This window comes from Sander vitreus, chromosome 2, assembly GCF_031162955.1.
Source record: "Sander vitreus isolate 19-12246 chromosome 2, sanVit1, whole genome shotgun sequence".
NCBI lineage: Eukaryota > Metazoa > Chordata > Actinopteri > Perciformes > Percidae > Sander > Sander vitreus.
In genome coordinates this window covers 28234219-28248589 of record NC_135856.1, presented here as the reverse complement: position 1 = coordinate 28248589, position 14371 = coordinate 28234219, and the positions used below count along the sequence as shown (strand labels likewise).

Genomic DNA, 14371 nt, shown 5'->3' with positions numbered 1-14371 from the left:
GTGATTTAATGTGACATTTTTGCTTTTCCCTGAAATGTTTCTGGTTAATCTGGAGCTGTCACTACTGCCATCCAGCAGCTCATCAAGCAAATCTGACAGTACATACATATCTAAATATCATGGTCATCACTGTATTTTGCAATGTAGCCTATGTGTAGAGTTAACTTGTGGTTAATACATATGAGAACAGGATTCCCTGCTCCCGTTTGCTGTTTAACCTTCCTTGAACTAACATGAGCTAACTGTAATTGTAATCCACGACCACTGTGTACTGGGTGTTTGTTTGTTTGGATACAGCACCTCTGCAACTCCTTCTGTATTTGGACTTTTAAACTGTACGTGCCTGAGGTACTATACCTAACTTTTATCCTGTTGGTTTGCAGTTGTTTTTCTATTGAACTGAACAGATGAGGAAAAATGTTCTGATGATCTTTGAAGTTACTGACCAAGACTGAAACATTAAAAGGAGAAAATCAAAGTTTTTTTCTTCTTTATTTCTTGTGCAGGTGGTTCAACAGTTAATAGATATGATTGGTGTCCTGTAAACATCAGTTGATTACATATAACATGATCAAATGAGAATGAGTTGGTTTAGGGTGTTCAGGGCTTATTGAACATGTACAGTAAATCAGGACTGAAGGGGGGGGGAGTTAAGATGCCCAATACTGAAATCTGGCTCGTGATTTTATAGTTAAGGCAACCCTAAACCTTATCCGACCTAAAAAGTAATCTAAACCTAAATTGGGCACAAGAAAGGTGCAAATAATATAAAATGGTGACTTTTGAAAATGTTTAACGGCTAAATATTTGTTCTCTGGGGTACAAACAGCAGCACTGACTGGATGCAGACAAAGTATAGAAATATCTTTCCACATATCCAATCCGCTTCAGTGCTGCTCTGAAACACTTAACAGCAGTCACAGGCAACAGGACGACAGTCGCTGGTAATAGTTACAGATCCATAGATTTACATGACGTCTCTGCATTAAGTTGTGGTGACTTATTGTGGAGACCCGATGCTTTGCTGGCAGCTTAGTGTGGTAATTAGAGGCACCTATGTTTGTGTAGAAAACCTTGCAAAGGAAGGAATCAGTCATTCAGTGCACTACAAAACAGTGTAACTTAAAAAAATAAAAGGAACAGCAAATCACACATCAGCAGAGCCACCAAAATAACTCCTCTAGTTAATGTCAAGTCCTTCTGATTATTGTGTGTCAAGAAAAGGTGCTCTGAAACAAGACAATAGATCAGTACACTATTTGAAGTTGGAGAAAATATATATGTTGAAGTGATATGAAAAAACTTGATAGCATAACAGGCTTGGAAGTTATTCTCTGTTAAAGTGGCAGACTGTGCCCTGGTAGGTAATTCTGATTGACGTCCTCACTCTGCAGACTTGGTTCCGTTGAAGTCGCTTTGGGAGTCGGCCTCCTCCTCTGAGGCATCCTCGACCACCCTTCGGCCTCCGCCCATACGCCGAGTTGTGCTGCCAAAAGAGGGCTCATTTCCACGCCTAAAATGCCACAGAGGTAGACCCGAGACAGAGATACAAACACAGAAACATACCCCCAGAGTGAGAGAAGTGGTTATGTGACAGTTTCCAAGCTGGTTAAGGTTTGTTTGAAACCATTCGGGGTGTTGATGAAACACAGAAATGTAGGTTGTGCTTTGGTTACAGGGTAAGCACGCTGGTTATTTTTTTTGTAACTCATTTGACTCCTGGCTCAGGAAAATGAGTTTGGTTTATGGCAATTAAACCAAGCACTGAGAAAAACATGGCCCCCAGTTAAGAATTGTTGTCATGGAAAGTTCCCCTTCTAGCCTAATATTTTAGTTTTTCTAAGGAAATTATGGTAGATGATGAACCATATTTGTCTCAGTTAGGCTCAATGAAAGAAATGATAGCATTAAGAGTGTGCATGGGGGATTGAAAAGTTATGGTAAGTTAATAAGAAATGGTGACGATGGCGTAACTATTGGGTGCAGAGGTACCTGCTGTGTTACTCCTTGGGTTCAGGGTTGCCTCTGGAATAGAGATGAACACCATTGCTTTGCTTTTGCTCAGTAAGGCCACTAAACTAAACTCTAAATTCTACTAAAATCTGAATGCCTTAAATGTGTTTAGAACAATTTAAAGACAACAGTAGTGACAATGTGCTCTTTAGCACTTAAATGTAGCTGACCTGAAAACATAACTATTTGAGTCATACACAGACATATAAACAAACAGCGCCAATTAAAGAAGAAAGAATGACAGATAGACTGTCACTTTGTCCTACCTGAGTTTGCTCTTGAGAGAGTTGATCTCGCGGCTCATGGCATCGCTGGCCTCCGTGGCTTCATCCAGCTCCCGCTGCAGCTTCCTGCGGGCGGCTGTAGCGCGCTGAGACTCCTCCTCCGACTCCTCTAGCTGCCGCTTCAGCTGCTTCATGCGGGTATTTGACTTGTCCGCCTGGTGAGCCAACAGAGGAAACATACAAACTTGGTACTCTTGATAGGCCATCCCAACTAACCATCCCTGTGCACTGGACTCCAAATATCCATCCACTCACAAATATGGACACACAAAACTGTACAGACTTGTGTTTAAGCATGTTAAGTGATCGTACCTGGTCTTTGTACTGCTCTGCCTGTTTCCTTTCGTCTTCCACCTGAATCATCAGGTCCTTGAGCTTCTTGTCCTTCTGGCGTATACTCTTCGCAGATGCCTGCTTCTCTCTGAGAGAGGACAAAGGAGTTCAGAGAGGAACACGAGTATAACTGAAATAAATGTAGATAAACTGCCTCAGGTGAAAAATAGAAACGATAACTGTAATAATGGAACTGGAAAGCACTGTTTGTTCAAAGTGAACCATGACTATTCAAGTGTGTTTAGGACACAATAATCATCTCAGTTTTATGGATACGTCCTTTGGCCATGGTGTTATGTCATGAGTGTAATGACAAACCAATTAATAAAACAATTTCATCAGACATAATCTTGGCTCCCTCTCTGTCCCTGACCTGTTCTCCTGCTCCAGCTGCTCCTCCAGCATTGCCACTTTAGCCTCCAAGGCCGAGATGGAGGACTTGAACTTGGACTTGACCTGGTTTTCCATCTCCTGGAGCTTGGCCTTCAGCTCCTTATTCTGGCGCTCCATCTGCTGCCGAGCGCTCTCGTTCTTCTGGGAGGTGGTGCGCTCCGTCTGCAGCTCGCTGTTCAGCTGATCCACCTGTGGAGGGAATGCATGCAAAGAGAAGGATGAGACTTCTGCATCTTTTTGAGCCCTTTAATGACTCAAGTAGCTGCTGCTGTCTGGCCACCTGCTGTGTGCTCTTCCTCAGCCTGTCGTTGAGGATCTCCATATTGCTCTGCTCTTCCTCCAGCTCCTCCTCTAGCTGGGAGATCTTAGCCTCCAGACGACGTTTCTCATCTGCCAAGGCTGACCTGCACACAAGGAGCGCAGCAGAAAACACATGTAACCATCACTTGTCTTCTGCGTTCATTCCACAGACAAAGCAACAGAGTGAAGTCTCCACCCACTTTCCAGAGGAGTTGCTGGCCAGCTCATCAGACAGCTCGTCTCTTTCGGCCTCCGCCTGCTTCCGTGCCCTTTCAGCTGCAGCCAGATCCTAGGAACATATTACAGATGACTTCTATATTTCAAGCCTCTGCCCTCAAACAATTTGCTGCCTTGTTTGGAATCAAATGTGTTACCTCCTGTAGCTGCATGAGCTCAGCCTCCAGACCCTTGGCCTTCTTCTCACTCTCCTTTGCGGTAGTCAGCACCTCCTCTCTGGCAGCGCGGGCGTCATCTAACTCCCTCTGGTAGTCCTTCATCTGGGCCTGGTGGGAGGAAGAAAAACAGCAATAAGATGAGCATCATAATGTGATTTATTTACCAGGTATTATTACAGTACAGTACTAGCCAGAGCGTTAATGCAATGCTCTATGTAAACATCACAATTCTTTTTTATTACATACATTATTTGAATTACTGTCTTTTTTTTAATGTTTTTTTGTGAGGTTATAATGTATTTTCATCATATTGTCCTGTGTGTTATTTGTATAATTTACCTGTATTAAATAAAATTTAAATTAAAAATCCTCCTAATTATTCTCCTATTGCATATTCTTTGGTGGTGGTATTATTCCCATGTAAAAAAAAAAAATTTAGTTCTTATTCCAGCTTTAATCAGTTTGATGTACAGTAGTTACCACATATTTCCGACCAGAGCATTTAAACACAAAATAATCACATATTCACAAAAAGGGGAAAATGATAATGCATCTGTGCATCTAAAATAAAATCCTTAATCAAATTGCACGGTGTTAAGACAACCTGCTGCTGCATTTCATCCATCCTTTCACTCTCACCTGGAGCTTGCGGAGCTGTTTGATGGCCTCATCCCGTCCCTTACTGGTCGTCTCGATCTGTCCCTCCATATCTTTCATGTCTGTCTCCAACTTCTTCTTGGCTGCTGCCGCCAGGGCCCTCTGCTTACGTTCATCCTCCAACTCTGTCTCCAACTCGCGGACCTGCAGTCAGAATGTATCGTTGCTTAGACTACTGATGCAGCCGCTGTGACATTCTTTGATGGTGGATCAGATCACATACTTTCATTTGGAGGACAAGATATTTTTCTCTACCTGCTTGACAAGCTGTCTCTTCTTTTCCTCTCCCATCTCATCTCGTCCCTGGATGTCCCTCTCGAACTGGGCCTTCAGGGCCTGCATGTTGACCTCCAGGCGCAGCTTGGCATCCTCAGCCGCCTGCAGCTCATCCTCCAGCTCCTCCAGCTGGGTCTTCATCTCTTCCACCTGGGCCTCCAGGCCACGTTTGGACTTCTCCAGCTCGTGGACCTGCCATCAATAGATAGCTAAATTAACTACTATATTAAGGTGTAAATAGCATCATGAAATGAGACCAGTCAAACCATGGGGCCTAAAGATTTCACATTCAGTGATTGAGTGATGAGCACTAACATTTTTCCCCACATCATCCTTGGAGCTGATCAGGTCCTCCATCTCCATCCTTAAGGCCTTGTTGGCTCTCTCCAGCTCCTCTCTTGAACCCTGGGCCTCTTCCAGAGCTCTGGCCAGGGACAGAGCCTTGGTCTCCTTCTCTCTGGCCTCAGCTTCAGCTCGGTCTCTCTCATCAGCATATTTACTGGAGATACTCTTCTCCTCGGCCAGCATCTAGAGACCAGAGAAGACGGAAACCATCGATAACGTTCTAGGATGTAATGCTAAAGTAATGTAACTAAAAGTGCCGCAGATTACTTTTTTGGGCAACAGTAATTATAGTCAATTTTAAGGATACAATGTGTAATTAATTAGTCTTATTATGTGAGTAGTATTGTTCCAGCAGTTATCTTAGTGTTACTGGTTTTATGATTTAACTGACCTGGTCAAACTTCTTCTGCTTCTTCTCCAGGTTGGACACATTCTGTCTCTGGTTGTCCAGGTCCATCAGTGTGTCCTCCAGCTCCTGCTGCAGACGGTTTTTGGTCTTCTCCAACTTGTCAAACGCAGAGGCCTTCTCCTCAAACTGGGTGTTCGCTGCCTCCAAGTCTCTCTGCAGACGCTTCTTACCTTCTTCCAGCAGCTCGATGTTTCCAGTCATTTCGTCTAGCTTCTTCTTTGAATCTGACAACTGTGGAGGGAAGAAGGCTGTGTTAAGGCACACATTAAGACAATAAAGTCTACCTCTTGTTTTTAGGGTTTGTTCATCCTCCAGTGTCCACACTAACCTCTTAAGACCTCCCACTTGCATCTTGTGTACAGTAAAACAACAGTGAAATCTCTAATTAATGTCTAACTTTTTTTCTTTCCATGGTATTTTCTTTAGGATTTCACCTCCGAATTATAGATGAACCTGTGAATTAGCGACCCCTTGTTTGAACTCTGACCTGGATGTTGAGGGTGGACACGTGTCTCTCTATGTTCCTCTTGGCCTCCATCTCCTCTTCAAGCTGCTCCTGCAAGCTATTCTTGTCGTCTTCCGCTTGCCGCAGCTTTGTGGAGAACTGCAGTTTCTGACGCGTCTCCTCAGCCAGCAGTTCCTGTAGCAGCACACCAAGTCAAATGTCAATGCTTTAATTGTGACCTATTGTCAGTAAGCATTATGTAGTGTATTTAATTGTCACAGTAAAGGCAACATGTAGATGTTGTTTCAGCTCAAACACTTCTGCTAAAAGTCCAGTTACCTGTGAGTCTTGCAGTTGGGAGGTAAGGCTGCAAACATCTTTGCTCAGTTTGATGTTCTTACCCTCTGCTTCATTCAGTAGGTTTGTCACACTCTCCAGTTCAACCTGTATGAAGACAAAGATGAGGTTTTTGGGACTTACCTTTTCAGCATATCAGTGTGGTAGCTTTTAAAAATGCACACTTTTTTATGTACAGTACTGATATAACTAGTGAAAGTCATTTACAGTGATCTTAGAGCAGCGCTCTCCCAGCTCGGCCTTCTGCTTCTCGCTGTCGGTGAAGCGTGACTGCAGATCTGTCACCTGACCTTCCAACTTCTTCCTCTTGTTCTCCCCATCTTGTTTGGCCTGGGTGAGCGAGCGCACCTCCATGGTTAGTTCCGATGTCTCCTTCTCCAGAGCTTGTTTAGCCTTGTCCAGGTTTGATTTCACCTGAGCAGAAGAGAGAAAATACAAGATCAATAACCTGTGTATTGTGTGTGTATATATATATATATATATATATCAACGTATATAAACAGACTAAATGACACCTGAGTGTTTAAAACTGTGTATGAAATGATGCAGGCCTACTCGTTTGGACTGCTCCAGCTGCTCTGTGAGCTCCTCCACAACCTGGGTGTTTTTCTGTCTCATCTCCTGTATCTGGGCCTCATGGGTCCGGTTCTCGTCATCGATGGCTTTCTTCAGCAGGTTCACCTCCTGCTCACGTTTGGCCCTGGATGAATGGATCATGCAGATGTTTGTTTATTTTACTAATATGAGCTATCACTTATGTCTTACACCTCTATTGTACACAAGCATTCTAAGAACAAGGCAATATTTAGATTCTTGCAGTGTTGGTCACCTATGTATTGTGCCTTACCCACACATTCTTAATGTGTAATAACTTTATATTGTTATATTTGTATATGTCAGTGTTGGTATGGCCGACCTTAGTTCCTGCTGTGTGGCAGTGGTGTCCAAGGTGTCCTCTAGCTCAGACTTGAGGGCCTCCAGCTCCTCCCCGAGGTCCCGTTTGATCTTCTCTGCTTTGTTCCTAGCCGCCCGTTCAGAGTCCAGGTCCTCTTGCAGGTCGGAGATGTGTCCCTCCAGCTCTCTGATCTTCTTCAGAGCGTTGTTCTTCTGAGCTGTCTCATCTTCTAACCTGAGAGGAAGAAGAGTGCATCGAGGGGGATATATGTAAGCATGATAGAAATGAAGCCTCCATGAAGTTAAAAGTCGATGTGGTATTAATGAGGGGCTACTCTGCCTCAGTCAGATGTATTGAGTTAATGGGCATTGAAGATTCAGGTATATTGAAGATACGATCTGTAAATGGGAACTTCTCAGGACTTTACCTGGCCAAGGCGTTCTGTAACTCCTCCTCCTTTTTTGCGAGCTGGGCTTTGAGGTCAGCGATCTGGGCAAGCAGGTCGGCTATCTGCTCTTGCATGTCATTTGACTCTGCTTCCAACTTACGCTTAGCCTTATCCAGCTCCTGTCGACCCTTCTCTTCCTTTTTCAAGCGTACTAAAAGTACAGCAGAGAGATAAAAATAAGCAAAAATGTTTTTGTTGGCTCCAGTTGTGACATACTAGTTTTGAGGGTATTAATGCATGCCAATTCATAACAGATGATTACCCTCTAGTTCAGAGATCATGGACTCATGTTTATTTTTGAGCTTGGTGAGATTCTTTGACTTCTCCTCTTCCTCTGCCAGGTTGGAACTAAAGTCAGCAATCCTCTCCTCCATCAGCTTCCTCTCCTACGAAACACCGAGTAGGTTATCTATTTGCAAAAATCCACTTTCTCCTTTTGATGCGGTAACTCTATTAATATGACTGACCGATATGAGGGTCTCTGATAAATGCTGTTTGTCCATACATACCTTCAGCAGCTTGTTGTTCTGGTCCTCCATCACTAAGATGTCGTCTTCCAGCTTTTTTACCTTCCCCTCACAGGTAACCTTCTCCAGCTGCAGCTTTTGACGGGCATCTTCCTCCTCCTCCAAATGTTCTTCCAATTCCTACAAAAAGTAATAGTAATACTCCAGCTTCAGTTTCTGCTGCTATTTCTTCACATTATCACATACATAGCTGAGCATGAAGCTCCTCATCTATACAACAGCTACAGAAAACTTATGAACTTATGAACCAGAAACAGATGTGTATACCTGCATCTGCTGTTGCATCTTCTTCTTATCCACTAACAGTGCCTGAGCACGTTCTTCCTCTTCATCCAGTCTCGCCTCCATCTCATGGAGGATCTCCTCCAACTCCTGCTTCTTTGCCGCCAGACGAACCCTCATCTCCTCAGCCTCGGCATACAGCTCTGTCTCAGCTTGAAGCTGCTCCTGCAGGGCGTTCCTCTCCTCCAAAACCTGAGGCAGACAGACCAGATAAAATGGGGTTTATTGTCAGTAGATTCCAAGCAGACCTTTACCAGGAGCTTATTCTAATTGGCTTGGTTTCACTCATGTATAAATGTAAACACTGAAAAAGTACATACAATTTATATTTGGCTGTGACATCTCCAGTGACAGCAAAAAAAGTTTAGAAATGTGTTTGTGTCATTGGTGCAGATTTCATCCTTTACCGATGTATGCTTCAATGAGATTTCCTTCAGCTCAGATTCAAACTTTAAAGCAACTTCTTTGGCTCTCGACAGCTCTTCCTCCTTCAGACCCATCTCCTCCTCCTGTCGGGTCACTTGCAGCAGAGGCTTGACCTGTGGTTCAGAAAGATGGGCATCTTCACATTTAAAAAAGGGCAATGTAAGGCTAAGTTTGTAATTTACAAAAGTGCATGAAGAATTCATTCTACCACTTTATTAAAATTAAAATAGTTGTACTGTGATTGTGTTGCATTACTATGCAGAATGATGAACTGACCTTTGTGAAGAGTCTCCACCACTGCCAGTTCCTTAGTTTGAGGTAGGCAGCACAGTTCCTCTGGATCACTTTCATGGCTGTGAGTTGCTGTTGCCTCTTGGCAAATGCCCTTTAAACATACATCAGTGAAACCACTATATCATGTATATTATAAAGCAACATGTTTCTAATTTACAGCAAAATACTACAAAAACAAGATATACCTAACTTGTGAACAGCGTAACACAGACAGAACAATTTATTAGAGGGTGAAGTATGTGAGGGGAGGCTTGTGTATTCATACTTTCTGGCCAGGAAGCCTCTAGCCTGGGACTGGAAAGCGATGATGACCACAGTGATCTTCAGATCCCTCTCCTCCTCCAGCTGGGCCAGCACTCCTGTGCGGAAGAAGATCTTACTCTGTCCAATCCTGTACAGGTTGGGGTCCAAGTCCAGATGCTTGATCTACACAGACAGGAGATCAGTAAGAAAAAGGAGGCTCACACAAGGTATGAAACTTTCTGAATGAATTTAAATTTCAATAGACGGGAATTTTGATCTTATGTTTTTACCATGAGGCAGCAGGCTTGTTTGCCATCCATGAAACCTTTGGGGATAGCGTTAGCAGCCAGGATCTCATAACTATGAGACAGGAAAGAGATGAAATTCTATGTATGGCGAGAAAGGTTTACAGAAATATAATAAAGTCTTGTAACACTTGATAAGTCTGTGAGTCTCCTCAGATCCAACTAACCGCTGGCGGAACTCCTGGAAGACGATTCTGTTGGGAAATCCTTGTCGGCAGATTCTGATCCCCTCCAACACACCGTTACACCTCAGCTGCTCCAGGACCAGGTGAGCATCCAGCTTCCCAGCCTGAGGAGAATGGGATTTTAATCTTATTACATTGGGTTTTATAAAGAAAATACACATATACCACTCAATACTAAATGGTTACTGCATTATGTGGATATTTGTTTTTTATGTTATACACTGTAGATGTAAAATAAACACAAATATCAGTTGGATTGTGCCATGAGGCAATAGAAGAAAGGGCTGGATTTTTTTATTTTAATTTTAAAATATACATCCATATCTGAACTTGTTATCCTTTAGAGTTACAGGGAGCCAGAAAGTGCACCATGGACGGATCACCAATCTACCACAAAGGCCAACACATTCAGACAGGTGACAGCTGCCCTCCTCTTCAACAATATGACTTGGCAAACAGACTATTATTTAATCATCTAAGATGCTGACTTTTTCCTCACTGTGTAAAATAGACTGCATGCTTTGCAATAAGTTACTAGTGATATTGTCATTGTACTTTTCTTTACCCTCTTCTCGTGGTTGGGAATGATGCATCTGACGAAGTTGGGCTGGGTGTTGTGCAATGTGGTCATAAGTTTGGCCAGAGACTCCTTGTACAGCTGTCCCACCGTGCGGAACATTCCCTTCTTGGTCTTTGAGGCACTCGGCATGGAGCTGTCTGTCATTTTGGCTATTGTGTCAAGACCCACCACTCTGTCCGCTGAAATAGACAACACATCATTATGTTAATGTGAAAAATGGTTCAAGCGTGCTGGATTTAATGGGTTTGGTTTGTAATTTAAGCCTCTATGTGTATAATATCCGTGCAAATGTTTCAACTGAATGAGAGAATCCAGATTTAAGTACAACTGCAGTGTTAATTATCCAAAATCCAAATTCATCAGTATCACTGCACTGAAATCTTTAATTCTTTAATTTAGTATGTTAACATGCTATACGGTATATATCTATAAGTCAACAGTTTTGATTGGTAAGCTATGTTTGGCTAAAACCAGCAAAGCCAGACATCTCACCATCTTTCCACAGATCTTGCACAAACTGGCTGGAGGAGTTGTTGAGCAGCGCTGTGACGTTGTCATTTAGAGGGTCCATGTTCTTTGTCAACCAGGCTGTGGCGTTATAGTCCACCTGAAACATGTTTTTTTTTTTTTTATAACATACCAGAAATCATCAAAGCAAAATTGTTTTCAATCATGTTACCCAAATTATAACTCAACAACAGAGTATGAGAAAGGTATGCCTTCTACAGGGGGCAACCATATCATGCTTTCATCGTATTATACATCTCCCCCATACTCACCCTCCCAGCATAATGGAAAAGAGAAAACTCTGTCTTGTCTTTGAGCTGTTTAGGTTTGGCAAATTTCACATGGTTCCCTTGTGTGTTCATGAGTTTCTCCACAAAGGAGACATCTGTGGCTTTGGGGAACCAGCACTCTTCGTCCAGCAGGGCCAGGACGCCTGGAGGGTTGTTCTGCAGACAATATGCAGTGATTAGGATTAAGTTTGATGAATATGTCAATTAAAAAACATCATATTAAATCACAAAATATCTGCGCCATACAGGAGAATGAGATGAATGAAGTGGATTTAAATAACATTGTGCTTTTATTGTCTCAAGGCCACTCACCGGCCTCTCAATGAGCTCAATGCAGGGCTGCAGGTCGAGGCCGAAGTCAATGAAGTTCCACTCGATGCCCTCCCTCTGGTACTCCTCCTGCTCCAGGATGAACATGGTGTGGTTGAAGAGCTGCTGCAGCTTCTCATTGGTGTAGTTGATGCACAGCTGCTCAAAGGAGTTGTCCTGCAACAACCAAAAAATGGGACTAAAGAAACATAATACATAAAAATGTCTGTGTTTTTATAAGCTACACAACAGCTCATTTCTTCCATGTCCATACCTCAAAGATCTCAAAGCCGGCGATGTCGAGGATTCCCAGGAAGGAGGCTCCCTGGCGTTTGGTCTTGTCCAGGGCCTTGTTGACTCGGCCCAGGATCCAGCGGAACAGTCGCTCAAACACAGCTTTAGCCAGGGCTTCAACAGCAAAGTCAGCCTAACAAATACACATAAAGAGAAAATATCCACATGACAGGGTTGGGAAGTGATCATTAAATGCGGTATTTGTTTTATTGCTCGTTTGGTTCTTATGGCACTTATGTTCACTCCCTGTAGTACCTGCTCTTTGGTCTGTGCCTTCTGCACCACCTCTCTGCCCACTTTGATTCGAGGGGTGAGGATGGCACGGGTAAAGTCTGTCACATTGATACCCTGCAGGTGACACACCTTCTGGGCCGCTAAAGAAGAAATATGTAGGTACACTTAACAGAATAATGTTTTTTTTGTACTGTTATTTTCTTTCACTGCTGTAAATAAAAATAACTTGATGTGAATTTTATATTGTAGTTTGTGAAATTGGTAAAAGTTGATACCACATAGTAACACGTTTCTAATAGAGGAAAGTTGTAGTGTCTGACCTGTGTTGTCTGGCATAGTGGCCTGCTCCTGATTCCTCTCTTTCTTGAACTCAATGTTTCCCAGCTGCATGACTGTGGAGCACACCTTCAAGATATCTGAAACATGGAAACATGACAGTTAGCATCAAAGAGAAACAGCAGTGGCACCTCCATACAGCCTATCCTACTCTCGCCAAGTTAAGATCAGAGTTATCGCTGATACCGATTCTCTCCTCTTCGGTGAGGCCCATGATGCTCATGGCCTCCATGGTCTCTTCATACATCTCATCGTCTGATGAGCCGGGAAGCTGAACATGACCCGAACTCAGGAAGCGGTAATTACTGAAGGGCTCCAGAAGAAGCTCCTCTGAAAAAACACACACACACACACACACACACACACACACGCACACACACACACACACACACACACACACAGTTAAGCAGTTTGTGAATGACTGATTAACCTTCTATGAATTTGACAGTGATGATGTGCTACATTTGGCAAATTAATCTGCAGTAACTGTTCAGCAGGATGTAATATTACTGAGTTTATGGAACATAGAAAAGCAGTATGTTTTGACTCACCACGCAGTTTGCCCTGGGCACCAGCAATCATGTAGTAGAAGATGTGAAAAGCTCTTTCTGTCTTTGCTTGTCGGATACAACGAGACTTCTCCAGCAGGTCTGAGAGTTTCAGCTGTTAAAGAATAAATTTGGCACTGTGTAGAGTTTAGCAAATAAACCTGTGTTTAGCCCCGATGTTAGGAACCGTGTGTAATGCCATTATTTTGTCCAATAATAGAATAATACGATAAAAAAGACAGGTAACGAATAATAATCTAAATTTAAATGTGTTATGTTAACAACTTTGAATAATATATCTAAATTACATATCTTAAAACACATTTTATAAGGGCCTTAGATAGTATTGTAAATGTCAAACACAATTTCAATAAGTAAGAAAATCACATCTTGGATTAGAAGTAATACTGAATGATCCTAAATGTGAGATAGCCTTCTTAAGGCATTTGAATTGAACAAATGTGCATTTGCCCTAACAAAATCTGTTTTTCCAGAGCAAGAAAAACAGACAGGATACAAGTCTCAATGTTGGCTCCAACGATGTAGCCGGTCACATCAAAGTTAATACGGATGAATTTACCCTGTGAGTGAGATAAGAAAGGAAGACGTTACAGTATGAAATGCTGTGATTGACAAAACATGCTCTAAAGAATTACATCAGAAACAAAATATAAAAACTACTTCTGAAAATAGCAAACTCACAAATCGGGACGAGTTGTCATTTTTGATGGTCTTGGCATTTCCAAAGGCCTCCAGGATGGGATTGGCTTGCAGGAGCTGCTTCTCCAGCTCCCCCTAGTGATAGTGGTATACAGAAACATCATTATTATACACTGATTGGTTGCTGGAGGTGGGGTGTAGTAGGTGGTGATTGGTGGGGATGAAATGGTTCAGGGTGGATATGGGTTGGGGAAGGATTATCAGAGTATTATCACTGATGTCTTAACGACAAGATGAAGGACTTGATTGGCTCAAAAAATAACTCAACTCCTTAGCGATCAATGAAATTGCTGTAAATCTGTAGGTAGCTGTAATATGCAGCGATGTACAGTAGTGAAGTAGAACTACTTCACTACTGTACTTAAGTACTAAAAGGCTGTATCTGTAATACTGGAGTATTATTTTAGTATTAGTATTGAGTATTATTATTTTTCTCCTACTTCCACTTTTACTTCAGTACATATTTTTGATGATTTTAATACTTTTACTCCGATACATTTTTTTATGTGCTGCATCGTTACTCGTTAAAAATGTTACGAATCATTCCAAACCCACATTATCACTGCCAGAGCGGTAGATGGCTCTGTCACCAGGTTTGATGAAGCTGGCTCATCATTGAGCGAATCAAGCGATCAAGCTGTCTTATAAGAAGACTGCGCATGCTCCCGTTCTGCCTTTCGCTCTGCTGCCTGCCTGCATTGAGAACACTTGAGTTTGTTAGTTTGTTTCGAGATGGACGAA

General features: G+C 42.6%; 1 protein-coding gene across 1 annotated transcript in view; it reads right to left on the bottom strand.

Annotated features, from left to right (window-relative positions):
- Positions 1-475: 475 nt before the first annotated feature.
- Positions 476-14371, bottom strand: part of myh11a (myosin, heavy chain 11a, smooth muscle) — a 29171-nt gene continuing 15275 nt past the window's right edge. Inside the window, 36 exon segments of the mRNA XM_078264137.1 lie at positions 476-1513; positions 2280-2452; positions 2610-2718; positions 3004-3212; positions 3304-3427; positions 3524-3612; positions 3698-3826; positions 4358-4519; positions 4631-4843; positions 4967-5179; positions 5388-5636; positions 5893-6045; positions 6190-6294; positions 6415-6621; positions 6763-6907; positions 7124-7336; positions 7530-7701; positions 7813-7936; positions 8060-8197; positions 8345-8551; positions 8767-8898; positions 9062-9170; positions 9345-9505; positions 9613-9682; positions 9795-9916; positions 10378-10571; positions 10885-10999; positions 11172-11345; positions 11502-11675; positions 11773-11925; positions 12048-12166; positions 12347-12442; positions 12549-12692; positions 12914-13012; positions 13428-13491; positions 13613-13705. Coding sequence (XP_078120263.1) covers positions 1384-1513; positions 2280-2452; positions 2610-2718; positions 3004-3212; positions 3304-3427; positions 3524-3612; positions 3698-3826; positions 4358-4519; positions 4631-4843; positions 4967-5179; positions 5388-5636; positions 5893-6045; positions 6190-6294; positions 6415-6621; positions 6763-6907; positions 7124-7336; positions 7530-7701; positions 7813-7936; positions 8060-8197; positions 8345-8551; positions 8767-8898; positions 9062-9170; positions 9345-9505; positions 9613-9682; positions 9795-9916; positions 10378-10571; positions 10885-10999; positions 11172-11345; positions 11502-11675; positions 11773-11925; positions 12048-12166; positions 12347-12442; positions 12549-12692; positions 12914-13012; positions 13428-13491; positions 13613-13705 — 5283 coding nt within the window. The 3' untranslated portion in view covers positions 476-1383.